This window comes from Falco rusticolus, chromosome Z (genome assembly GCF_015220075.1).
Source record: "Falco rusticolus isolate bFalRus1 chromosome Z, bFalRus1.pri, whole genome shotgun sequence".
In the NCBI taxonomy this organism is placed as follows: domain Eukaryota; kingdom Metazoa; phylum Chordata; class Aves; order Falconiformes; family Falconidae; genus Falco; species Falco rusticolus.
This window is the reverse complement of record NC_051210.1, coordinates 16,869,257-16,896,689: the sequence shown is the minus strand read 5'-3', so window position 1 is coordinate 16,896,689 and position 27,433 is coordinate 16,869,257. Positions and strand designations below refer to the sequence as shown.

At 39.4% G+C, this 27,433-nt stretch overlaps 1 protein-coding gene across 1 annotated transcript in view; it reads left to right on the top strand.

Moving 5' to 3' along the window:
• Nucleotides 1–27,224, top strand: part of TDRD7 (tudor domain containing 7) — a 39,727-nt gene extending 12,503 nt beyond the window's left edge. Inside the window, exons 5-15 of the mRNA XM_037372912.1 lie at nucleotides 11,970–12,550; nucleotides 16,384–16,570; nucleotides 18,136–18,247; nucleotides 19,103–19,305; nucleotides 19,456–19,590; nucleotides 21,275–21,358; nucleotides 21,489–21,623; nucleotides 21,964–22,074; nucleotides 23,494–23,984; nucleotides 24,313–24,473; nucleotides 26,694–27,224. Coding sequence (XP_037228809.1) covers nucleotides 11,970–12,550; nucleotides 16,384–16,570; nucleotides 18,136–18,247; nucleotides 19,103–19,305; nucleotides 19,456–19,590; nucleotides 21,275–21,358; nucleotides 21,489–21,623; nucleotides 21,964–22,074; nucleotides 23,494–23,984; nucleotides 24,313–24,473; nucleotides 26,694–26,914 — 2,421 coding nt within the window. The 3' untranslated portion in view covers nucleotides 26,915–27,224. The remainder of the gene's footprint in view (nucleotides 1–11,969; nucleotides 12,551–16,383; nucleotides 16,571–18,135; nucleotides 18,248–19,102; nucleotides 19,306–19,455; nucleotides 19,591–21,274; nucleotides 21,359–21,488; nucleotides 21,624–21,963; nucleotides 22,075–23,493; nucleotides 23,985–24,312; nucleotides 24,474–26,693) is intronic.
• Nucleotides 27,225–27,433: the final 209 nt, after the last annotated feature.

Genomic DNA, 27,433 nt, shown 5'->3' with positions numbered 1-27,433 from the left:
CACTGAGTACCTCAGGCTTCTCCATGTCCCAGATAACCAGGTCTCCTGTTTCCTTCTGGAGAGGGCCTGCATTTTCATTAGTCCTCCTTTTATCACTGATGTACCTTTTCTTGTTGCCCTTGATGTCCCTGGCCAGATCTAATTCTGTCAGGGCTTTCGCTTTCCTTACCTGATCCGTGGCTGCTCGGACAGTTTCTCTGTATTCCTCCCAGGCTACCTGTCCTTGCTCCCACCCTCTATAGGCTTCCTTTTCGTGTTTGAGTTTGTCCAGGAGCTCCTTGTTCATCCATGCCGGCCTCCCAGTGTTTTTGCCTGACTTCCTCTGCATTGGGGTGCAGCATTCCTGAGCTTGTAGGAGGTGATCCTTGAATATTAACCAGCTTTCTTGGGCCCCTCTTTCCTGCAGGGCTTTATCCTATGGTAGTCTACAAAGCAGATCCCTGAGGAGGCCAGACTCTGCTGTCCTGAGTCCACGGTAGTATTCTTGCTGTGTACCCTCCTCGCTGTCCTAAGGATGTTGAACTCCACCATTTCATGGGCACTGCAGCCAAGGCTGTCCTTGCACTTCACGTTCTCCACCAGCTCTTCCTTGTTGGTGAGAACAAGGTCCACCATAGTATCTCTCCTCATTGGCTTCTCTGTCACTTGGAGAAAGATGGTGGGATTTTTTGATGATTGATGATAGGTTCCTCTGTTATCTGTAGAGCAAGCTGTTATTCATTGAGTTCCTTAACTCACGCAGCAAATTTTAGTCTCTTTTTTAACTAAGGTTCCAGACAAAATGTTACTGTTCGTCCAGGATCTGTGATATGAGTTCATTGTTCTTTTGCTTGTTATCTGTTGGGTCTATCTTTTCTTTCTAGCAAGCAAATAAGGTGGTTTTTTGGACTCAATCTTAAAGATCTTTTCCAACATTAATTCGTGATTCTATATTAGTGTAAATAAGCAGTCATTAAATCTGTGGAAACATTGTAATACAGCAGGCATGGCACAACAGCATTCAGGACTATCAAGCTGTCATGGCACAGTCAATCTTACTGTAGAGAACTCTTAATGAGCCTGTAAAGCCTGTCGCAGTTTACTGACTTACGTAAACCATAGCCATGGCTCTGGCATGGAGAAGTTTGAACTGGGATCCAGGCCTTCTCATGGAGGCTACCATGCGTCTCTTAAGTACAATCAGTGTTTATTCCCGGTTCAACTAAGTTGTATGCAAGGTGTACAGACAGGTTCGTAGATCCTTTGAAATGCCAGAGGGCAGACTGTAGTCTGCCTTAACAGTTAAGATGCTTCCACAACTAATTTCTGAATTATTTCTGCCTGGCTGAGTGTTTACACTGGGAGTGTCTGCCACCCTCAAAAGAACAGGAAAAAATGCCTGATGTTTCTCTCAGTACCTTCTTAAAGAGACAGCACATACCCTTATTGAAAACATACTGATCAGTAGTAGCTTAGTTACAAGCCAGCAGGCAATAAACCTTGTCATACGCTTTCAGCATCTTCAAGTTCATCATCTGAGCACTCTGCAATGGACAGCAGTTCTGAATAACTCATATCCCTCAACTTTTCTCTGAAGGGTAATTTCATTTTTGACTTCTGGGAAATGATCATTCCTGTGTTTAGGTTACAACCACCAGTAATGGAAATTTCCTATCTAGTGAGCTGAAGTCTCCAAAAATCACTCATTGCAGGATGACAATCTTGTTTTCAGTCTCCACCTTTCAGGCAAGAGGGCCTACTACAAAGGATTGAGGCTGAATTTGTTCTCTGTTGGTCTGTTACCTCCCTTCTTTAGGTCAGCTTGCTTGAGCATCCTGCTTGTAGCAACATACTTTGTGCAGCTAAATGCAAAAGTACAAAGTAATTATGTAGTGGCCAGTGCTTACAGATTATAGCCAAGCCTTAATGAGTAATTGGGCTGAGACAAAATATGCTCGCCACCCTTATATAATACAAGTCTTTGCCGTCCAGATGGGCTTCCATCAGGAGAGTCTGCTTCAACAGCTCTTTTGGTCAGATCCTCGTGTTGCTGACTTGTCTATTTCCATCTTGAGCAACATTAGTGCTTTGAAAAAACGTGATGACTGGTGGTGCCCCTCCCACCTTCCTTGTTTTCTGTCAGAATTTTCTGCCTTTCTATTTGATGAATTACTTTGCATACAACTTTACGCAGTTAGTGATCACCATTTTAGCCACCATACCCCTGTCTCATTTCTTACCTTTCTACAGGTTTTTCTCACAAGTCTTTCTCACAATTTAGCAGTATTTTTAGAATTCTGAGCTTCCTAATGTCAAGTCTGAACGTGACGTAGTCCCTCTCTGTTCACAGATGGCAGGTATAGGAGGGCATCTCTCCTAGTTGTCTCATTGAGTACTTGTGACAAGAAGTTACCTTCCAGAAACTTCAAGAATTTCCCACTTGCTTGTCACAGCAATATGGTCTTCCCAGTTGATGCCTGGGAAGCTGACATCTCCCATAAGGACAAGGGCTACCAATCCAGGGACTTGTCCCACTTGCCTGTAGAATAACTCATCAGTGCTATATCCTGACTGAGATTGGTAGCAGATGCCCACCTCAATATGTGTTTTCCATTCCCCTTCATCCTCACACAGAGGCTTTCAACCACATCATCACTAACTGTAAGGGCTGTGCAATGAAACCTCTCCCTCATGTACAGTGCAACTCCTCTACGTCACCTGCCTTGCCTATCCCTCCTGAACGGCCTGTATCCCTCCATCCCAGCACTCCAGTTGAGGGACTCCTTCCACCAAGTCTCGCTAATACCAATGACATCGTAGCTGCGAGAACTGTCTAATGCTTCCAGCTCATCCTGTTTGTTTCTTGTACTGTGTGCGCTGGTGTATAAACATTTCAGATGCGCTCCCAAGCTCCCTGCGCTCCCAGGAGCAGTATATATGTTCCCGCTAGCATTGCTACCCTCCAGCAATGCCATGCCAATCCTTGACTTACCTTCAGCTCTCTTGTTGACGTCCCCTTCCCCCAGTGATTCTAGTTTAAAGCCCTCTCAGTACCCCCAGTTTATGACTAAAGGTGCATTTCCCCCATTGGGACAGATGCATCTGGTCAGGCGCTGTTGTGCCTTGTGGCTCAAAGACTCTCCTATGGTTATTAAAACCCAAAGTTTTGGTGGAGACACCAGTCCTAGAGCCAGGTATGTATGTGCTGGGCTTGTCTGTTTCTTCCAAAGTCTCTCCCCATTACTGGGAAGATTAGGGAAAATACTACCTGTGCTTCTGAATTCTTTAGCATTTTTCACAGAGCCCTGAAATCTCTTTTTGTCGACCTTAGCCTTTTTTGTTACAACATCATCAGTACTCGCATGAAAGAGCAGGAGTGAATAGTCCAAAAGCTATATTAAGCCATTCAGTCATCTGGTGACATCTCAAATTTGGGCCCCAGGGAGGCAGCAGACTGCCCTGAAAAAGACGGTCTGATCTGTGTTCTTATGAATAGAGAACAAAATAGCAAACACTGTACCACTGGGGAAACGTGTTGTGTAAGCACGTGTCAAAATCAGATGTGCTTCTCCCATCTCTACGCAGAAAATATGCAAACAAAAACTCACTGAGAGGTCAAGCAGGGTGAAAGGGTCATTCAAAGGGTGACAAGTAAAGATAAGTAATGGATGCTGTATAAGGGACAAGTAAGTTAAGATGATTTAGGTAGGGAAAGATAAAGGCTACAAAATAATAAGAGACCTGGAGAAGGTAAACAGGGAGTAATCATCATCTTGAATTCAAAAGCAGCTGAATACATTCACTGGTGAATGCGTGATCCCTGGCTTCAGTCATCATGAATTACTTAATTCCAAAGAAACTGTTACTAACTGATAATGCCTGAACTATGGACTATCCAGAATGAGAAGGAAGAGGTATCACTACGTTTGTCTTACTCCCTATGCTTTTTCAAGGGCACCTGCTATTGTGAAAGAGGATGTCAGGCTAGGAACATCTTTGTTCTGACCAAGCATAGCTCTTCTAATGCACTGATTCAGTCTGCCTGTATGTAGTAATTCCACAGCAGATCCTTTCCAGGTAGTCATGGTGCTGGCTGCTTTTATAGCAGTGGCCTCTTTCCATGGGCGTACGTCAACCTGAGAAGATGACCAAATATGTCAGTTCCCTGTGCTGTCAGGTCAAGCTGTCTTCTATCATCTTTTTCTCCACCCATCTTCCCAAATTCATTCTTGTAGTTAGAAGAAAGAGTGACGAGTAGGCAGCCGCCTTTTAATTGGCAGAAAGAAGGGATACATGTTTCTAGACTTGGTTCTAGAGTTCCTTTGTAGTAACGGCTTAGTCTTTCTGTCTGGTTTCTTAAGGAGCTGGTAGGAAAATAACACTACCATTCTGAATCTGGAAATTCCAGTTGTGCTGGAAGACATATACTTACTTTTCAACAGTTCTATAACAAAGGTATTCTTTTTTGTAAAACATCCTACTGGCTCTGGCTGTTTATCAGTTTAATCTTTAATTGGTTGTCATCAGAGGCCAATTTTATCTCCAGTAATCTATTGTTCCTCAGTAAGTTGTCTTACTACCTTTTAATAAGTGTATAGTTAAAGAATATGTAATACCTGAGCATGTTCTTTAGTGCACTTAAGCACTTTGGTATTGTATTGGATGATACTGTGTGAAAATGCTCCTCAAACTGAAGAATGTTTGCCAGGCCATTTATTCTGAGGAGGAGGTTTTTACACGGTAAAGGAAAGCTTGGTGTTCTTCGCTTCATCTCTTGAACATCTGGGATGGTGCTGGGCAGGTCCCAAAGGCTGTCTGTTTTCTTGAAGATACATAACTGGAAAAAAAACAGAGAAAAGAAGGAGAAAATTGGCATGGATTTTGGGGTGTATGTGGTTGTCTTGGGTTTGTTTTTTTAAGTAGTCATTAAAAATTGAAGTTTGTCATTACAAATAGGAAGGTAAAAGATATTTTTAGACAAGAATGGGACTTGCCTATGTTGCCTAGTTGACAGCTAGGATATTTTGCTGATATTTTTTTTTTAACAGTATCTAGTTCTCAGAATTTTATTAATCTTTTGTATTTTATAAAAATTGTGACTGTTGGCAGAAAGTGAAACTAAAGGCTTATGAAGATGGCAGGATCAAACTGACAGAACTGACAGACATATGTGTCAGTTGAGTTTTTACTGTAGTGTTCAGATTAGATTAAACCAGTCTGCTCAGAGGAGGATTGCCAGAGTAACCAGTTGTATTCCTTGAGCATCTTTGGTTCTGTCCATTTTTTACTCCCAAGGAATTCCTGTACTACAATTTAGCTGTGTGAAGCAAAAGTCATCATCCAAACAGAGAAATGGATTTGAGGTAGTATAAAGTTCAGCTTTAGTTACATGTAATAGATAGTTTCTTATGAACTGGAATGTACTTCACACATGGATGAGGCAATGGAGTGGGCTGTCATGGCTGGTGGTATGTATGAATGAGAACTTTTACAGTTTTACACAGGCCTTACAAACTGCCCCCTGCAGATGAGCTCTAGCGTTATGGTAGTTAGCTTTCTTTTGCCATGCTTGTTGAAGGAATCAGTATTTGGTCTGACATTTTGCTTTATTGGCTATGTCAGTACTAGACACTGAGCCACTAGCCATTTACAGTGGAGTTCAGTGAACAGAAGACATGTTCTGCCTAAAATTTAACTATATGTGTTGTATATAGTCCAGCACAGAGCAAAATACAGTTGGTATCAGCCTCACTGAGAAGATGGTGTCATAGTATGTGTGGAAAGGAGCCTGCTGAGGACAGCAAGATACCCAGAGTAACTTTGCTGTCCAGACACAGTGCTAGAACGGGCTGTAACTCGATGTTCCTGAAGCTCAATCTTACCGGTGAGTGGTTAAGCAACATGATGAGCGACCAAATGAAGTCAGACTCTGTTTGACAGCATCTTGTCTTTTCTTGCTTCAAATAAGCTTGCAGCTTCTTAGGTATTAAATCTTGCACTTTTCTGACCCCTTAGGAAGACTTCACTGTGTTATGAGGTGAAAATCAGTGCAGCCAAAAAGAACAGCTGACAAAGGTCTGTGCTGATCCTCAGTGCTGGCATAAGGGCAGCCCTCAACAGTATGGAGTTGTTAAATTGGTTCAACTGGCTTATTGCATCACAGAGTTTCACTTGAAACTTTTCAGGAGTTAGAGTCTCAAAAGCATGAGGAACTGTGCAGAATAATTATGCTCACTGTGACATGCAAGTTAGTGAAGTGCGAGGGCAAGGAGGATGGGCAGAAGGGGGCAACCTAAAGACAGTCGTAAACTTTGCAGAGCTTACCACCCCCGCCCTGAGCTGAACAAGGGCAAGGGTATCTCGGCAATAAGGATCCTTTAGTCTAACAATAAAACAGAAAAATATGGCCAGTATGACTTGTATTTTAACATTTCAGTTAAGTAAAGAAGTAATAACTACCAGAAATAGAAAGGTTTTAGATTCATTGTAGCATCTGAAAATTTTCATTTCACTTGAAGAGCTGAATGTGTCTTCTGTATGTGCCATGAAGAACCCACCAAAATTTATTGTTGTTATTGTCAGTGTGCATATCATAACTGATCTTTTCTGGGCCCTCTTAATGAAACTGACATACCTGTCAGGGTTAGTGACTGAAAAGGCTATTAAAGCAAAAACCTTTCAAAATTATTTTGCCTTCCCTAGTATTTTAACAGGCTTGTGATTTTTGAATGTAGTTCTTACATCCTGATAACTGAAATTCAATTGAAATTCAAAAGAACTGAGCCAGCTCATCTAACATTGTATAAACATTTCACAGAGTCACAGAATCACTGAGGTTCAAGGGACTTCTTGAGACTATCTAATGCAACACCCCTACTCAAGCAGGGTCACCACGAGCAGTTTGCCCAAGGCTGTATCTGGTCATGTTTTAACAACAGACACTCTACAGCCTTTCTGAGTAGTATATTTTAGTCCTTTTCCTGTCATCTTCCAGCTTCCCAGTTGACATGAGGTTTGGTGGAAGACAAGCCTTTTTTTTAATGTGCCCTTTTGGCATTTAGGGTCGGAAGTCAGGTATCATAGCTTCCCATACAAAACAATTGATCGCATATTGGACTAAAAGCTGTAAAAGCTGGAGTGGATCCCAAGCATAAGTTATAACCAGATGATGGAAGGGGCTTCCACAGCCTTGTAAGGAAAAGCTCTTTACTGTGTCTGATGCCACCCTTTGCAGTGGGGATCTTCAGCCTTTCAAGAACATTGCACAAGTCTGGACTTTTTTCCCCCATAATTGGTTGCTTTGCATGCTTATTCAACAGTATGGTAGATTAAACTCTGTTGCTTTCAAAGGCAGCTAACTGGAGGTGCAGGGAAGAGCAGAGCATAAATGTTGAAGCAGCATCTCACCATTACCGAGGGAGAGCTGTACTGTAGAATGATTGGCATAGACAGTGGGATCTGGAGTTGTACTGGCTGCCTCTGACAGAAAAGATGCTATCAGCCAAATGTATGGATGCGGGGTGCTGCTGATCAGGGCCAGGAGTACCTTCCTCACTGCTTTGAGCTCCAGCTTGCTGGGAGTTGAACTTCATGTACTATTGAGGAAAGTCAAATAGATAAGGGCTGCCTTCACACTGAAGCATTTGTCTAAGGTGTCTGTGAGCAAAATGTGTCTATTTGCAGTCTATGGTGCATATGCCACGGTAGCTAGCTTCTGTGTTGCATATTTAAATCTGATCTGAAAGAGTTCATGCATCACACTTCTAATGAATTACTCTCACTGAATCAGTGATAGTTCTGATGAGTGTGGTTTAGAGCAGACTTTAAGAACCTGTTTGATAGGAAGTATCATGGAGCCAGACTTTTTCTGCTTGCCATGTATGATGAGACTGTCACTGACATTAAATGCCAGCTTCCACTGTGCATTTCCTTTCCCTGCCTTGCAGAAGAATGACAGCAGATAGCTGCACATGCTAGTTATGAATGTAACCTTGAAAGTGAAGGACACTTTTTCTGACTACCCACACATTTCAAGGAGGTATTTTATCCACTTTCTTCCTGGAAAGTATTGATGCTCTAGGAGTTTGCTGGTGTATCTGCTCTTTGATCATCACCATACACGCAGTTAAACAAAACTCAGTGTTATTCTAGTCATTCTGGCATTGCAAAGTGGATCCTTTCTTTTGATTACATGTATTAGTGTAGTGGTTTACTTGCACATTGTCAGGCACACACATACAAAGTTTTTGTCCTAGTAACACATACAGGAGCATGCCTGCCTTCATCCTCTATGTATGCATATGTCAAAAGGTGTGGACTTGCTCTTCTGTTGCATTCCACTTGGTTTACTCAATTGCAGTGTTAGTATTTACCTTGGGAGTATTTTTTTATTTGAAGCTGTATTACTTTGGGCTCCAGATTTTAATTTTCAAGAGCTCCCTCTGTTAATCAGGCCAGAGCAAACATGTTTTTCTTCTGTGTAGAATGACTTCAGTCCTTGTTGCCTTGATAATACATTCTGACAGCTGTTGACTCCACTTTGTGCTCTCCGATGGAGAGGTGACAGCAGGCATGTTGTGCTTGCAAAGCAGGCCTGCTAGCCATACTAGTGGGAAGTACCTTGCAGGCAAATTCACTGGAAACCAAACTGAGATATTTGTGCTAAAGAAAGGGTGGCTGTTTTGAAGTGCTTCTCACAGGTGAAGCTGTTTGCTTATAAATAAAATTTCTGTAGTGTTGTATGTCCTTGAAGGTGTCTTGGCCATAGCAGTGTCTGGAGGACTCTGTTATATCTTGAACTTTAACTTCTATGCAAGAAATAGTAACCTAATGATGTCTACCTGAGCATATTTATACTGAAGTAAGCTGAAACAACTTACTGAAATAGCATTTTTCTGTCTTTAAATGGTTTGCTTGGTCAGCATCTAAACTCTTCAAAACAGAGCTTCAGTGCCTGGAAAACCTCAGAGCTATTATTGGAGGTAAGCGGCTTAGAGGTCTCTGAGGATCTTCTCTCTTTAGTCTGCTGCCAGTCTTTATATGTGTAAGGTTTATTAGTCCTGTCAGCTGAAATGTATTAATTTCTGTTGCAACACTAGTTAAAAAGAGCTAGTTAAAAGAAAGGGTGTGTAAAGGTAGACCGCTGCAGCCAACTTCTTTCAGGATCAACTGCATGTGTTCTAACACAGCCCTCTCAAACAGATTGCTATCATGATGATGCCAAGTCTTTTCTGGAGCCAAGTTTCCTTGGCTGGTCATTTACACAAATTTTTCAGTCTTGTGCATGGACACCTGGGACTTCCTTACCAATTCCTCTGTACCTAGGATGTCACTGCCTGCCAAGGTGGTGTGCCCCTGTTTTTCTCTGAGCCATTTGATACACTTCGGTCTCTTGACTATATATCAGAGCCCTTGCAAGGCTTTGGTAAGTTTTTGTTTGGTTGTTTTTTTAACCAATCTCCTTTCTTCACCTGTGTCTCAAGAGGCACACAGTAAGATTCCTGATACCAGAGGGTACAAATGTAGGTTCTTCCTGTTGTGAATCACTGAGGACATCTTTGGTCCTTCCAGGTTGCATGGCCAGACATATTTTGTCATCTCTTCTATCAAGCTGACTAGCAGAGATACTTAGGAGCTTGGTGAATGTACCACTGGTACACTGAGGTCCTTTATATGATTTGTTTACATTTATACATATTCATTAGTAAATGGATGTCTGTAGGACACTAACTCTGCCATCTCCCAATTAAGAAAGAATGTTTCCTTGCTTTAGTGAGCCTACTTGGAAAGACTCAAGTCTTAAAGCTTGTGAACTCATTCACATGAATTCAGGGAGCTGAGGGTTGTTAGTTAGGTTTGTTTGCCTTCTCATATCTTACTGCAGAAAATAGTACTTCTTTCGTTTTCACTGATAGGATTCAGACATGCAGCCATGAATGCAAGAGAATTCTCTAACATGGTTGTTATTTTTTTATATCTATGAAAACTATCTCTATGTCATTTTTAGTTAGCACATGTGCTAGTGTTTGTGGAGGTTGACCAAGATGTATTCACAAGAACTATTTGATATTGTTTTTGCACCAATCTAGACAATGTAATGCAGAGCAGGTGTATGGAAATGCACTGGTGTGGTAAGCTTTAGGTGGTTTTGCTGACTTTTAACCCAGATCTTCCATGTGGCAACTTAGGCTGAGTATGAAAATCTGCACATAGGAGAAAATACATGGTTCTTGGCACAGTAATGGCCATTCTTTTCAGTTTTTTCAATGTATTGTGACTAAGCGTTCTTGTCTTGTTAATGTCGTCTTGATAGTGACCTGTATTATTCTTGTTACGTGAGATAATACTTCTTCATTATGCTTCCATTGTATGTTGTGAAGACAGAACAGCAAAGAATGATTTTAGCAAGGTTTACAAAGTTCTTATGGGTATGGACATCAATATTGTACATATAAATGCTGCCCCTGAGTAGTAGCAAGTGATTGAACTACTCTGTTTTCTTCATTGATCTGCATTTGAAAAGGACTTTGGTGTGATGTGGGCCCAGGGAACTGACGAGAGTTGTTTCCTCTGAAGAAGGAATATCAAGGTGGAACTCCATAAACCTTAATAATTTCCTTTACTGTAGGAGTTGTTCTTACTTTGGGACCAATATGGAGACACTGAGAGCTTTTGTTATCTCAATTCTACATAGACATTCCTGCTAAGCTACAGTTAGGTTGATCTAGGTTGAAACTGTCTAGCCTTAGGAAGTGGAATTTTATTGTGAGTTTGTTTCTACAGTTCTCAAATGGTGCTTTCAAAGTTGTGACTTCATGTGAGATGCTGATTATTGAACTTAGCAAAGGGTAGAGAGGACATGTGGACTGGCAAAACATCTGGGTCTGGAGGGAGGCTGTGGGCATGGTTTAAAATGGCCTAATCAAATCTATTACAATCCAGAAATTTCTTATTTAATTTCAGAACTTTTTAAAAGAAAAAATAATTCCCTGAACCTGACTGCAGACAGCCTTTACAGTGCTGACTGACAGGTGTCCTTTTGTTTCTGAAGTATACAATCAGATCCCTTTCGCTCAGTAAACTGAGACCAAACCTTTTGTTTATGATATGCTTACCAGTATGGAAGATCAGGGGGAGTTAATGCGCAAAAGACCTAAGTTTGTGGAGTGTGTCATAATCTTCTGGTCCCACTAGGAGAAAAGTGAGACTATACTTCTTTGGAAGTGAAGTTGTATTGCACTGGTTAGGTATTTGTCCTGCGCTGATGTAGTCATATGTGTTTGGTATCTTTCAAACGGGAGGAGGAAGCATTACAAGAAAAACCACCCTGTAGTAACTGCCTCAGGCTTAGCTCCCTGTGGAGATGTCCAATCAAAGTCTGTATAAAATGCTGTTTGGTCCAGGTTGGCAGCACTGGACTGCTCTCTACCAGCAGCAGTGCTGATCCAGACTCAGGCAGGGTCAGATACATAAACACAATACACACAAAGATGGCTGGAAGGTGTTTATTACCTCCACATCCCAGCAGGGATTTCCCAGTAGTTTCCTGAGCCATGTAAGCAGCAGGCAGGGAGGACCTTGGCATCACGAACCCAAGAACAATGGGTGGGAGTTTTTGGAGCTTTTATGTGAGCTTGAGCATTAAGTGTTACAATTCCCTAAGCATCCTTGCAAGTGATCATGTGAAAAGAGCATGGCTAGCTGTGGGAAAATGCTTGGTACTTAGTAAGTTTGGGAAGACTTAAGCAAGTACAATGTAAGTAACAATATATTACGATGTAGAATAATGACCCCTACTGCCTTAACAAAGCACAGAGGGCTTAATTATAAGGGATTGGGTTGTAGCATACTGACTTGTACTGACCTCCATTGCCTATCTCTTCACTGTTGTTCCACGTTTAACCCTACAAATGCATGTCGTTAAATTGTAATTGGTAAAATGATTTAGACTTAGAAATGCAACTGATTGACTCTACTTTTTGTTTTCCAAGGTGGAGAAAGTACACCGGGGTGATCAGATCGATGGGCTTCTTTATCCTGCTAAGAAAATACCACCAACAGCAAAAAGTGATACAGAGCAAGAAAAGGCATCTCAGAATGTTACTTCTCCAAAAGCAGACCCTTTGGTAAAACCAAATATGGAGACCACGCCTACATCACTTAGTAAGGACTTTAAGCAGAAAGTTGTTAACATCTTGCTGAAGTATTCCAGTGGTCTTTGGGCTAATGCGCTTCCCAAATTGTATCAAGACACTTACGAAGTAAAATTTCCAGAAGACATTCTCAATAATTTAGAGTTGCTGTCAGATGTATGCGTAGTGGACTATGTATCTGAAGTCCCCAGAAAAGCCATCCTCTATGCTAAACCCCAAAGACACGTTGACGAAAATCTGAATGTCACTGAGAAAGTCCAGAGGCATGATGGTGTGAAGGCCACAGCTGAGCAACAGTATGAAGAATCCAAGGACCAGTATCCAGAGAACATAACTGTTCCTCCTCTAATCATTCCATCGGAAGGATCTGTGTCTGTCATAGTGTTAGAACTGAAAAACACCAATGAGGTTCTAATTAGGCAAGTGTACTTCAGATTTTTATCTTTTTTGCTTTATTTATAAATCCACATATTCGTATTGTGCAGGTCTGCCATAAGAGAAGAGGTAAACAGGAGGTTGCAGGACTTCATTATTTACTTATTTTGATAAAATAACTTAGGAATCTTTTTGTTTATGCTTATATGGAAATTTTCTGACGCTTCTTATATGCTGAGCTGATCAGTTCTATCATTAGCTTGCCATCAGAAGACTTTTTAGAATAACCCTACTATAACATATAATAGTATTCAGATATTGCTTGCAATACTTACTGAAATACTTTTTACTTCGGTAATGGACTTACTACTAACTAGGTGTGACTTGAGTGTGTTCACATTACACTGTGGTTTTCACTTTTGGGGACAGATGAGCTTCCATCCAGTGATAAATGAATAGTGCTTCTTGGTTTGGTTGCTCATCAGCCCAGCCTTAGAGGACAGTTTTAAGAAGTGGACTGTAGTGGCTGTCATAGGCATATGTTGCTGTATGGTTTCGGGAAATAACTTTGATCAGCTTTCTGTACTTCATTGCTGGGATAAAACAGGTTGTAGCAGTTCATTAAAATTTAAAAAAATGAACCAACCAACCAACCAAAAAACCCACACACTTTTTATAGAGGATATTTCATTTTGAAAACTTTCAAATTGAGTCTAATCTTAAAAAGTTTTATATGTGGCTTTGACGGATTAATTGAGCAACTGTATGGTAATTTACTATGTTGACAGCTCTGTTTTCCCCCACTAGTTTCTGCACTTTCAGCTTTCATTAGATAGTTTCATTCTCAGAGGTCCTGATTAGGATCAAAGTATATGTGTAGTTTACTTATGAATCCTTTCACTATGAAACTAATATCTTGTTCATCATTGCTGGTTGGCAATGTTCAACACACTAGCCTTAAGGCTGAAATTTAGCTACACTTTTTCTCTGTAGCTATCAGTAATGTATTGGAATACTCAACCTTGACCTTTATGTGTATGTCCACTGTTTTGGTTCCCTGAAGTCATGGACTCTTGATGGCTGATAATCTGTAGCAAAAATCCCCGTACTTGGGGGTTATGAGAGAAATTCTCATTTCAGAATGTTGCCATCTTTGTTTTAGCTGCTAGCACCGTTCTTATACTGTGCTTTTTTTGTACATTGCTTATACATTTATTTTGTATACTGGTCTTATACCACAAAGAATAATTTAAGGCAGGATTCTTCATCCACCATTATCATTTGTACTGTCTCCAGCTGGATGAGTCAATCATTTTAGCCAAAAAGACACAGCGGGTATTTGTGAGTGAGCCTAAAGCTTGGAAAAAAAAAAATCACAGGAGGAAGAACCATATCAAAGAAAAGAGGCTTTATGTTTTAGGTTGTTCCTGTGAGAGCTCTATTTGAATTTAGACTAAGATATGAAAGATGATGAAGATGAATAGTGCCAGGAAAGACAGACAATTTAAGACATGCAATCATATGTACACAGAGATATTGAAATAGTTAGACATGATGCATATTGGGAAGAGCAGGAACAAATTATCTGTCTCTTAATTCCAGCTTGCTGTGCAGGTGGGACTTAACTCTGCAAAACTTTTTCCTTCTCACCTTTTCATTCTGGCAGCATTGATAACTCCCTGTATATGTGACATAACAAATGTTAGCTTTTTAAACTTAATTTAAGGATGTTTGGGGGAGTGCTTCAAGTCCCATGGATTAAAATATCATACAACACTGATGAGCTGAGGGTGATTATGTTAAAATTTCTCTAAAGCAGTGGTTCCAAAATTTTGGACCATGGTTCCTGGACAATACTAAAGTTTCTGATTTGTCTGTGTAGGTACATGGTGGTGATTAGTCATTTCTTGGCCCTAGATACAGAAATTACTAGTTAGGGTTATCTATGTATTTCAAGGTCATTTATCTTCAAGATGAAACTAGCCTTGAAGGGAATATTTTCTTGCCATGACAAGAAAATGTTTGTGTAGATGTGTAAGAAAGGTAACAATGCATGGACTCAACTTTCCCATGCATGCAGTAGCAGTCACTTTCTCCTGATCTAAACAAGAACTTTGTAGGGGCTATTGGTTGATGTTGATTTTTGCAGGATCAATAAAATCAGGATTCTTCTTTCTGTCTTGGGGATGGACCAGTATCTCTTTACTTTCTTGGTGTGTGTTTGGCTGAAACCTTTCAACTCCAGTACTAATTAAGACAAAGCTGGAAGGTTGGTCCTATTTCAGTTTTGAGACACAGTACAATTCTGTAAGTGTTCTGATGTAGTCAGAATGAAAGTGAGGTGATACACACACTCCTAGATATTTGCTATACATCTACAACAGTGTGATTGAAGGCAGAGATGATATGGTAGGTGCTGCATTTGAATTCTGAGAATAAATAATTGGTTACCACCTTTTATTCTCAGCTACCTTGAGTTTCTGTTCTTCAGCTTGGATACTTTTTTTCCCTCTTCTCTGATCTTTTTGAATAGACAAAATTGTAAAGCTTGTTGCACTATGGAAGCATACTCCTCTGTTCCTTTCATAGTGAAGCAGCAAGTTTTACTTGACATGTGAATTGGTTCCAGTTGAGACTAAGAATGGTGGTGAATGCACACTTGCAGTGTCTGTCCACCCACACATAGATTAGCCTCTAACACACTTTTTTGAGGTTGCTTTCCAAGATTCTTTTCTAAAGAATCTGCAAAATAATTTTTCAGTTGACTTTGACCAAAATCTTTTTCAGTATGATGCTCACCTATTAGCAGAAAATAGAGTGGCAGAAATCCTAACACTATCTGTTAGGAATCTTTATGAAACAAATGTTAAGAAATAAACTTTTAAGTAGCACATGTGTGACTGTTGCCTGACTCCATGTCCATTATGAAGCAGATGAGTGCTGACACAGAAACAAAAGGGCTGTCATTCTGAAAACCAATATATAATCAGATGGTGAGGTAGCAGGCTGTCTTTATGAAAATGAGAGTTCCCTGGAATGTGATCAGATATAACTTAATCTTTATAACAAAGTTAGCATAGTATGTCATAGTACAGTATCTGCGCTAATCCTGGGCATATAGCAGACCTTCAGAGCACACCCAAATTTTTATAGGATGATAATCTGAACAGTGTGGTAGAATTGAGCAGTATTAATCACTCTATGAACAACTTTAAACCATAGCTACTAATACAAATTTGGGAATAAAGTTTTCCTTTTGTCTACTTTAACCTGACTTGTTTCTGAAGCATTCAGAACTTCCCGTTTGGAGGTTGTGGGTTTTTTTTTAAGAAGATCTATGCAACACAAACTGCTTCAGTATAAACCATTAGGTCAGCAGCCTAATACCAAGATTGTTCTGAAGGCTGAGATTAAACAGCGCATGGTTTAACAGCTGATTTGTGAAGTTATTTTAGACGGCTTGATTTTGATCAACCTTAGTGAAAACCAGTTTAAGCTGGTGCTTGTTAATGACAGAGTAACTTCAGAGATGATGTATGAGTTCTTTTTTGTACTTGGTCCCAGATATTACTTTTGTGGTCAAGTTGTTCCACATGATTATAATAATCAGGTAAGAGCTCTTACTAGAAATCTAGTTGAGCGTGTTAGATTATACACTGCTGGACCACATTTAGCTGTAAATAAAGTACTAGATTTTATATCAGTTACTTTTCTATAGCCCAGGTAGTGGGAAAAGAGTTTGGATACTGACGTGCTTAGAAAATGTGTATATCCATAATTTACTTACATGTGCATGTAAATGTTCTTGGGTTTTAATTCAGCTTTTTGAAGTTGCATCCTAACTCTTATGGTTTTTTTTTTCTGTAAAATACCGTAGGTATGTGGGCAAGGATTATTCTTCTGCCCAAGAACAAATGGAAGATGACATGAAAGCGTATTATAGTCAGAATAGTACAGTGTCAGTAGCTCAGTCTCTGAGTGTTGGGCAGCTTGTTGCAGTACACGCTGAAGAAGATGCCTGGTTGCGTGCTCGGATAATTTCTCTAGAAGACAACAGAATAAAGGCAAGCAATTACTTATTTTAGCACTTGAAGGAAGACTTGAAAGAATCTTCTTTTTTAGATACACAATCAATTCCTAAATATGCTGTGCTAGCCTTCTCTCCTTTCTTGCCCTGAGGTATTTCTATTTTCAGTTATGTAAGAAATTAAGATATTATTTTTTTTAAGTTATGGGATTGCCAGAATTAAATGGTCTTTCATGTTTTTTCCCATAAATAGTTTGAGTTTGGGGGTTTTAAATTGGGCTGGGCCCTAAAGCACTTTACTGAAAATGTGCCTTTGATGGTCTTAGGAGGAATGGGTGCAGTAGCACTATTTGGAGTGGGACAGAGGAAGGGAAAGGGAAGAACAAAATTTACTTGCTGATAGATCCTGTTTGAAGTCTTGTACAGAAACATCTATTACATGCACTAAATAGGAACACAAGTATATCCTTCTCATTGGCTTGCTGTCAGCTGGATCTGGTATTCTGGGAGTTACATGTTGTGTGCATTTTAGTTAAACTCCTTTGAAAGTATTTAACTACACTGTTAAAATTTTCCTGGGCCAAGCAGACACTTCTTGCCATCTGCAATGAAACTAGAACATATGACAGAACTGTGAAAACAAACTTCTCAATTATTTCTTGCCTAGTCAAACATTAATGATACCTTTTTATTTTTTGTTTTGTTTTCCTATTAGGAGACTTATTACCCAGGTCTGCTTAACATACTTTTAAAGTTGATCTATTTCATAAATATTTAAACAGTGCATGTATCAGAATTGCAGTTTTTCTGAAACTTGATGTAAATGCTCTTTGGAACTTGGAGGCATCTGTCAGAACTCGGGTTTGTGAATGATTATTGGGTTTAGAGAAGTGGCAAGGACATTGGTAGTAAGCTTGTCTCTAATTTCTGTCGAGATAGAGCTGTTAGCCAAAAGAAGGATACTGCTTTACTGGAGCATTTGCTGATTATCCTCTGGCACAGTGTTCAGACTCACTTTTCAGTGCTTGGTATGCAGACATTTTGCGTGATAGAGTTTATTAAAAAGTTGTAAAAAGTCTTGTCAAAGCCTTTCTCTCACTTGGGCTCCAATTATTTGCTGCCAATCAGCAGTTTCCCTACTGGTTTTCTGTACTGACTGTGGTATTTGTATTTATAAGCATAATTCAAAATTATTCTCTTAATGTAAAAACAAAAGGCAAAACACAGAATGGCTTTTAAATGGTATTTGACTTTTCAACACTTTCAAAGTTTTAGAAATAAAAGTTGCCACTTCATTATTTCTTTATGTGGTTTGGGGTAATATGTGCTGCGTCCTTCCAGCACTGTTCCTATTAAGAGCTGAGATTCTGTGAACAGTTGGGTTTTACAGAGATCTTGAGGTGTCTTTCCCTGAAAGCTCTGAACATTCAAGCAGTGAAATAAACATGAGATTAATGGTGTTATATAGTACTAAATTAGTGACAAATTGTTTGTCTGTGGCACAGAGAATATGGTAACTGAATACATTTTTCCTAGACTCCAGAAAACATATTTACAATTATGTTTATGATCTTACGCTTTTATTCCCTTTTCCTTTATCAGGTATGCTATGTTGATCATGGCTTCAGTGAGTTTGTTGACAGCAACAGTGTGTACAAACTACAGAAGCAGTTCCATTCACTTCCATTTCAAGCTGCAAAATGTAAACTGGCAGGTAAGAGAAAGCCTGTGTTGACTATACAGCTGCTTGTTGCACAGTTCATGGAATGAAGCATCTCAGTCTGCAGGTTTTGATCCTTGATTGTCATAACTCTGTGGGTGTTAGATTTTGTCCAAGGCAGGTGGTCTAAGCAGACACAGGTAGACATGAAAAGAAGGAAAAGGAAGGAAGGAAGTGAAGGAGAGTTTTATAAAGAAACCTTGATATTAGAAGACCTTGATATCCAGTATCTCTGTTACAGAGCTTAGTTGTTTTAGCACTTAGCTTGGATGCCTTTGTCCCTTTAATAGATGCGAGCCTAAAGAAATACAAGGAAACATTTGCTGTTTTGTGAAACAAGGTACTGGCACAACTCCTTTTTCCACAAATGAGGCATATCTGTTGTAGCCAGGCTGGACAATATTCCTAAATATGATCCTATTTAGTTGTTTTAAAATGATCCTTCCCCTTTCAGTACTTGCATACTTGCAGACTTCCTAGACTCTCCTGGAAGTTAATTTACCTTCCTAAAACTGGTAGGCATTTCTAACTTTTTGAAAATACTTAATTTTAAATGTATAAAATTGCTATGAATGAGCTTTTGTTTGTTTATGTAATACTTGGATGCATTCCTTTTTTCTCTACACATTTGCCTCAACTCTTTCTGAAGAGGATCTTTTTTTTTACCTTTCTCCCCCAAAGATGGCTTATTTTGTTAACAAGGTGGAAATTAAGCAGAATGCAAGTAGGGGTGCATCACAACTTTCCTGCTGTATCCTGATTCTTGAAAAGATTCCTGTTGTGAGCACAGACCCAGTTATTTTTTCCTTTGAATACAGTGATACATTAAAAGTGTGGTGTGTCTTACAGGACTGGAGGTCTTCTGTGATGATCCTGTCCTAGTAAAGACTGTGGAATCGCAGACATTCTCCAAGATATTTGCTGTGGAAATACTGGAAAAGAGTGATATTCCTCTTCTTGTTCTCTATGACACTTCCGGAGAAGACGATATCAACATCAATGCTACTTGTCTGAAGGCACTGTATGACAAGTCCCTTGAGCTGCACCTACAGGTACCATTTTCCTGTTTCCTTACTAATTAATTAAAAATCAATGACTGCTGAAGTCTTGGGTGGACAAAAAGCAGTACTCAGAAATTCGCTAAGTTGGTGGGGGTGGGGGCTGTCCCCCCCCCTTTTCTTGTCCAAATCTTACCGTTGCAGGTAGATGCACTGTATACAAATGTAAGAGTAACAAGCGTTTTCTCTGACGGAAGCCTGTATTGCCAAGTGCCATCTAAAGGCTTGTCTAGACTTACTGAAATCTTGCAGAAAGTGGAAGACTACTTCCTTTACAAGGTAGGTTCTACAGTGAGAGAAGTGGTAAAGTCATGTAGCCTTTCTTCAGAGTGTCCCAATCATTTTCTTTGCACATCAGTTCAAATTTCTGAGGTAGCCATAGACTATTCAAAAAGGTTATAAATTCTCTTCCTAGTTTTTTGGGGTGCATCCTTCAGCATGAAGAGTGTCTTTTGATGCTCTGTTGTTCACAAGCTGTCTCTAAGGCTTCAGTAACTACTTAAAACTTCCTTTGAGTAGTTAAGACTAGTAACAATACAGCTCTCAATGGGAAGTTTCCAATGGAAAGTGCATCAGATTGGTATAAAGCCTGTGGAGATACTGGCATAAGTTTTTTCTGTAATCTTTACTTACATGATGATGATGAGATGCATAAACAGCCTGGCCCACCCACAGCACACCGTGCAAAGTGACAAAAAAACCCAGTGTAACCAAGGGTCTGTTCTTTTTAGCCAGACTTCCTTGGAGATTCAATGGCTTTGATCTGATCTGGTGCATATCTTGTGCTTGTACCCTTAGCGTTTGAATGTCATGGCTAATATCCTATACATCAACTGATGTATAGGAAGCTTTTTCAAAATGTTGCTTTAAAATGGGCATGTGACACAGAAGTCTGACATTCCACCAGCCATTTACAGACACATGCATCAACCCTTACTAGTTGTAAGAGAATTTGTACAAAGGAGAAGAAATCTTAATAGAATCTAATTTAACACGCAGCTGAGCCTTAGAGAATCAAACCATGAAATGCAGATCCTTGAAGTTCCTGTTAGAACTGTTGCTTGTGAAACTACTCTGTCAAAGTGTTTTTAGGTGTAGAAGTTGAACTTTAGACCTGCCGTGGAACACATCTCATCTGGAAATACTTATATTAAACATGTCTCATTTACCAAGATTCAGTTTCAAGCAAGCTAAACACTGAAGGAAAACATACAGAATCCCGAAAAGTTTAGCAACACAAAGGCAAGCAGCCAGGTGTTTCAGAATTCAGATTTTCTGGACAAAGTGTATGTTTGGTTCATTACTATTAAAGACAGACCTTGACATTCAGAATCTTTTAATATAAATCTATATATGGCAGTAAAAGAAGCAATCTTGACTTTGCAGCTCACCTTGAGGGGATTTGTTTGCCTGAGAGTTTAAGCAAACCAGGGTGTTTATGGATCTTCAAATGGAGTTTCTTCATGCTTTTTGTAGTGTAGCCATTGTCTTGTTATATTATTTAGGACCATAATGGTGAGTGTCACCCCCATGAGACTTTCATTTAAGGCAGTAGTAAATTTGGTTTGCTAAATATCTCAGCAAATGATCTGTTCTAGAATATAAAGTGGGAGCTTCTTCAGTTGTCTGTCACAGCTCTGAACTGCTTTTGCTTTTGAGAACATTAAAGTAATGGTCAGTGATTTCATATCCTCTGTTTCCAAACATGGCTTTTTTCCCCTGGCACTTCATATTTTCTCAGTTTCCCTGTAAGATAGGCAGCTGGGAATTAAAGCTTTACTGATTGGGGAAGCTTAAAACAATGTGATAAGAAATGTGTCTGAGGCTGGAAAGAGTTGTTATATTTGAAACGGCATTGTTACTTCTCAGAACTATTTATTCAATACGTGGCTTTTTTAAGGTTTAATTGAGTGCCAAATAGTAATAGCTCCATGCTTTTTAACTTCTGTTTTTATATTTGCAGCAAACATCTGAGTTTAATGTATCGCTACCTTTCTGTGGCAAAATCTGCTTGTTTCCTTCCAAAGGAAAATGGGCACGTGTAGAGGTAAGAAGTACTCAAGGAACAGCTACAGTTTTCCCACATGGGAATCCTTAGTTTCCATGAAACTTGGTATAGTGTGTATGTCACTGTTGTGTTTTTAACTCAAAATGATGCTCCTGCTTTCTTCTTTCAGATAAGAATTATTCACACTAGACGGGCACTTGATGTGCAGTTCATGGATACTGGAACAGTTGGAACTGTGAAAGTATCAGAGCTTAGAGAAATCCCACCACAGTTCCTGAGAGAAGTAATTGCAATACCTCCTCAGGTATGAAGACACGTTAAAGCTAACTTAAGCAAGATCTCTTGGCAATGTTTGCTGCTGCTACTTCAAGGTTTATGTAATGAAACTTTGTTTTGTTTAATAGCATTCAACATTTGGAGTGTTTCATTGTGCATCTTTGCCTGAAGTAAATCATCATGTCTTCCTATGTTTCCACAGGATGTTTTGCATGTATAATGGTACTGGGTTTACTTATTCCTCTGTCTCTTTCTGTTTGTCATACATACTGAATCTGTCACCATTAATGAAGTTTCTATGAATAGGAGCTTGTGGACTAGTTTCCGTATTACTGAAGTATACCTTGTATACTTAATTCTGTTCTTAGGCTTTAAAATGCTGCCTGGCTGATCTGCCTCCTAACACTGGCATGTGGACTCCAGATGCTGTACTGTGGCTGAGAGACACTGTGATGAATTGTCCTGAATTTAGCATGAAGGTAAACAGCCAAAATACCTATGTGACTTGAAATCCATAGATGCGTGGAAAGAGCATTGGAAGAACAACTCTAGAAACTTAACCACTTGTTAGATTGATTTTTGTTATAGACATTTAAAAGTCTGTAGCCAGCTCTCGGACATAAATTCTACGCATAGTCCTTTTCTTAAGACTTTTGGCATAAAACTTACTTTCTTAAGCCTGTTAGAAGCTTCTCTTTTCCCTTTGAGAATTTAGCAGCTTTCACATTAGCCTTTCACATTTTGCTGTCCCAGTCCAAATATGCAGCTGGAGTTGTTTTACTAGCTGATAAGAAAGAAACAGAGTTGTTGTTTCACCACATAAAAAGATACATGAATTATTTTTATGCCTCTTGTGAGCATAGCTTTTTCTCCTTCTGATCTTGGAAAGCAACTCTTTGTTTACTTTTTCTAATCCAGTGTGATTTAGTATACCTTCTTGTATACTTAGAATTTCCCTTATCTTTGAGATACAATTGTTTCATCTTGCAATGTATCCTATTCAGTTTAATTAACTGAAAACACCCTTCTAAAGGAGTCTACTAGCTACAGACTAAACAAAGTTAATTCCCTCTTAATCTGATTCCAGATTCTGTCACAGCACGTGTTTTTTTTTAACTTTACCATTCCTGGGGACTGTATAGTTAAAACATAGCTCCTCTAGTCTGAGAATTAGGACTGTTGCATCTGATTTTCTAAATCTCCTCTTCCAAGGTAGTTTGAGTTGGGTGCTAATTTTTGCTTGATTAAATAATAGGTGACAGGTACTTGCTTGAACCGGGACAAGTTTTTATTACCAGCTAGGAAATTAACAGAAGAATCTGTAAAAAAATGCCAGATACTTGGTCAAATAAAAAATGTATTTTTGTCAGTGCTTTACTATCAATAACGCTAGCGTATCTGATGTTAAATAGGAAATATTTTTATATCGGTGCTTGAAGATTATGCATGATACAAAACTGGAAGCTTTTTTCATCTTTATTTTTTCCCATCCTGAATTTACTAGGCTTCATCTCCCATAATGACAGGAAGAGAATTTTGAAGGATTAAGTGTTAATATTTAACAGCATTACTTAGTTGTTTAGATCTGTATGGGCACTGGCTACTGTTCTCCTGAAAACTATAATTGTACATGTGGTACCAAGATTGAACCTGTTGGGCAAAATAAAGCTCAAGTTTTGTATTTGATTTACATTAGTGGAATAGCTGAAAATGCTCTTTTTAGCTGCTGTGAATTGCTTACTGTCCAACAACTTCATTAACATATTTGAGAGAACCTTGAAAATACTTATGTGTGTATAGAATGCAATGAACTGGTGCTGCTTTTCTGTTAAAGGCTTTAGTACAAAAGCAGGTGTGCATTTAATGGTTATTAACTGGAAGTTTTTTTGTTTTCCAAGGTGGTTAAACAGGATAGTTCAAAGGGAATTGCACATGTTTACTTGTTTGCTCCAGAGAATTTCCCAGACGTGGATCGTAGCGTCAATCGACAGATCAAAAATGCAGACTTGTGGAAGCATCAGAAAGATGTTTTCTTGAGTGTAACACCCAGTGAGACTAGCACCACAAAAGTGACAAGTGATGCTGTTTCAGCTCTGCGGTTAACCACTGGAAGGCTAGAGAAGAGTTTCTCTGATCCAGCCAGAGAACCCAGTAGTGCAGTGTCTACCATTGATATGCCTCCACCTCTACCTTTGTCAAAGACTGGTGAGCTCATGGATGTCTATGTCTCAGTGGCCTGCCATCCAGGTCACTTTATTGTCCAGCCTTGGAAGGAGCTACATAATCTGGAAGCCCTGATGGAAGAAATGATCTTGTACTACAGCAGGGCAGAAGAGAAACCAGTGAATATTGAAAAAAACAAGCTGTATGCAGCTAAAATTGAAAATCAGTAAGTAGATACTTAAATTAAAAACAAAATCTTTGAAGGCAAGCTTAGCTTTGCTAAGCTAGGCAAGCCTAGCTCTGCTTTGTCTGCGTTGTTGACAACGTGGCAGACGTCCAATGATATCTGAGGGATTAAGGGAGTAATTGAGGTTGCAGTCTCTTCATGCTTCCGGATTGTAGCTGGAAGAGTTGACTTCTATTCAGACAATACCAAATCTGGGAAGCCTGAGACATGTTGTTTAAGATCTTTTGGTAGTGCATTATTTTTCTGGTGACCTGATAGTGTGTGAATAAGAATTCAAATTGTCTGCTTTTGTTCTCCCCCTGTTTAGGTGGTACAGGGTTGTAATAAAAGGAATTCTTAGAAATGGGTTTTTGTCTGTATATGAGCTGGACTATGGTAAACATGAGTTTGTCAGCATAGAGAAAGTACAGCCGCTCATGGATACATTTAGAAAACTACCTTTCCAAGCTATAACAGCTCAGCTTGCAGGTAAGCATTTCCAGTTTTTCTTGTTAAGAGTCTTATATCAGTGAGGATACCAAATGAACAGAAATGTAAAGTGGACAAAGCCAAAGGTTAGTGATGTAATTGATTTTTGCTAAAGTAAGCCCATACCTGCCTGCAAAAGCATGTTTAATGCATGCTTGTTTATGTCATCAAAGTAGCTCTGGTTTTCTTCTTGACATGGGTGGTGAAGGTTCTGTTTTATTCTTTGTTTATTTTAATGCAGCACTTTTAGTTACCATTTATAAAACTGAAGATTGCTTAAGCTTTTCCAGCAGCTGCTTTTCATTGTCATGAAAATTTATCATTTTAATGTGTGTGATGTCTAACATGCAAAGCACACAGGGAAGTAAAACTAAATGGTTTTCAGATCCTTAAACATAACCTGTTACCAAGTGTGAAAGTTATATCTGTTGATGAGAATTTAAGTTCTGATTATCCTAATCTACATAAAGTTAGGAACTAGATGCTGAGTTTCTGGAGCTTTTCTTGTATATATTGCCCCTATTGTAATTTTCTGTTTTCCAGTGCATATTTGGAATCCAAAGTTGCCTGAAATATATTGGTGTTCTCAAACAAAAAAAACTCTACAAGGGGAGCGAGTGCTTTCAATAGACTTAAGTAAAATTAATTTCCTTGAGAATATGGGGCATAGAGTGTGTGCAGACATCTGATAAAATTAAAAAAACAAAATTCTCCTTGCTGCCTTTCCTTTCCTTTTCGGAATTTGTCTTTCATTTCTGCATTGCTTTCAGATGTATGTGTCTCTTCTTATTCAGTTGCTGCTTCCTGCTGCTGTTCGGTCAGTGCTAGTCTAGACTTCAGAGCACGAAGTCTAGACTTCAGTTACAGAATATGCTTTCTGAAGTGACAGGCCACAGAGCTGATGCTCTGATCCTAGGTTACCTTCTGTGGATCTGCTTCCCTGCATAGCCTCGGTGTGACCTTGGGGGTTGCTTTGAACTAGTGATGATGGATGTTACCGACAGGCTGGGGTTCTAGGAGTGCAGTGCTGAAATGAAGCTGATTTCTAGCTGTGTCTCTCTACTGGGGTAGTGCAGGATCCAGCTGAGCAAGCCTGCAAGTCATCAATTTTCCTGCTTCACAGAATCCCAAGTAGCTAGTTAAGTTGGCCTCTGAGCTGCTTCATATTGTCAAAGCAGGCCAGCTGAGCCCGGAAGACCGGTAACTATTGTCTTGCTATTCTTCCACTTTTTTCTCTCTTTTTTTTTTTATGTCTGCTGCCCCTCAGTCTCTGGTCTGTTTCCTTGTAAAACCCCATTTGCCTCCCCACCAGCCTTTCCTAGCATTACTTACCCTTTCTTAACTGTTGATGAACTGTTGACTTCTCATTCCTTCTGTAACCTGCAACAAGCTGTGTTCCTGTGTTGTCCTGTCCTGTCAGCAGCAGGGTGCTGCTAATAGTAAAAGCCAAGTGTTGTCACTTCGCTGTTCTGCTTTTTTGATCTGTAAGCTGTTGTTTGGGTGTTCATGCACGATATTTGAGACCCTTGTGTCTGGGTGCTGTACACCAGCAGTGGTCTGGGGAGACTGAATTCCAAGTCTGCAGGAGGTCACATTCAAAAACCTGTTTGGGTTCTAGCATCATGTCCATGAGCAGACATGACTTTGTGGGATGCTGCTCTCCAAAAAAATAGCAACAGTCGTGAGGCATTTAGGCGGCATTTCTTTTCATTTCTGCTTTCTGCAGATCTAGTCTGGGACTTGAAGGTTTGGCAGATATTTTAATAGCTGATGCTGCTTTGAGATGAAGAAAACTTAATCTAAAGTAAGGCCAACAGAACAAATAATTTCAGCACCCTCAGGCACAAGACAAAGCAATAGTTTGTTTCAAAAGGATCTTTAGTTTCCTTTTTGTCATGTTTCGTAATATGCCTTGATCATGCATGTCAGCTGATACACTTTGAATTACTCAGTGAATCAACACATTTGCCTTTCACTTCTGCAAACTTGTCCGTATCTTTAGACTTCAAGAAAAAATAAATGTCCTAGTCTCTGTAATAATTAAACTTTTCTGTGTGTGAGATGAGTGAGTTTGTGATTTTTTCTAGAGTTAAGCTTCATTCAGTAGCACTTGAACATCTGTTTTTTGAAGTATTTAAACTCCCCTGACTTCTTTATAAACTTAATTCAGATTGGTCTAGTCTATAAGTGACCTTCTGTTTTGCTTTACATTTGTCCTAGGAGTGAAAAGCCAGCAGTGGTCAGAAGAGGCATCAATAGTGTTTCGGAATCTTGTAGAGAAGAAACCACTGGTGGCACAGATACAGGCAGTTAATGAAAGCACTAACTCTTGGGATCGAAAAATTGTGACTTTTCTTGTGGACACATCTCTTCCAGATACTGATATATGGATTCATGATTTTGTGTCTCAAAGTCTTGTGGAATTTTCAAAGGATGATTAATCACCATTTCTGAAATGTAGCAGCTCAGATTCTTTAGCAATAAAATAAGTAACAGGCTTTGAAGATAAATAGTTATATGGCCTTGCAGACATGAATGTGATAACATTGTTAAACAGTTATACAGCCTTGAAGACATGAAGGGGATAACACTGAAGATAGAAAAATCTTTGTTCTTTGAAAAGAGTTTGTTTACTGAGTTTGGGTTTTGTTGACTTTCTGAAAATATGCACTTTGTTTACCATTGTAGTACTAGAATGCTTGAGTGAAAATATTAAAAAAATTATTTATCAATAAAATAATGTTGACTTTGCTCTTGTGATCTTTCCCTAATTTTGGGGGGCTTTTTATCTCACAGCTATTACTCAGCCGTTTCTGGGTACTCCTCCCTTTTTCTTTAACTAGTGTTTTTATTACTGGGGAAGCATGGAAGCAGCCCTCAATATTTCTGATGTTAATGTCAGAGACTTGCATTATTGGTGAGGGTTTCCCTCTTCCTGAACTTGTAAGAGTTTAATTGCT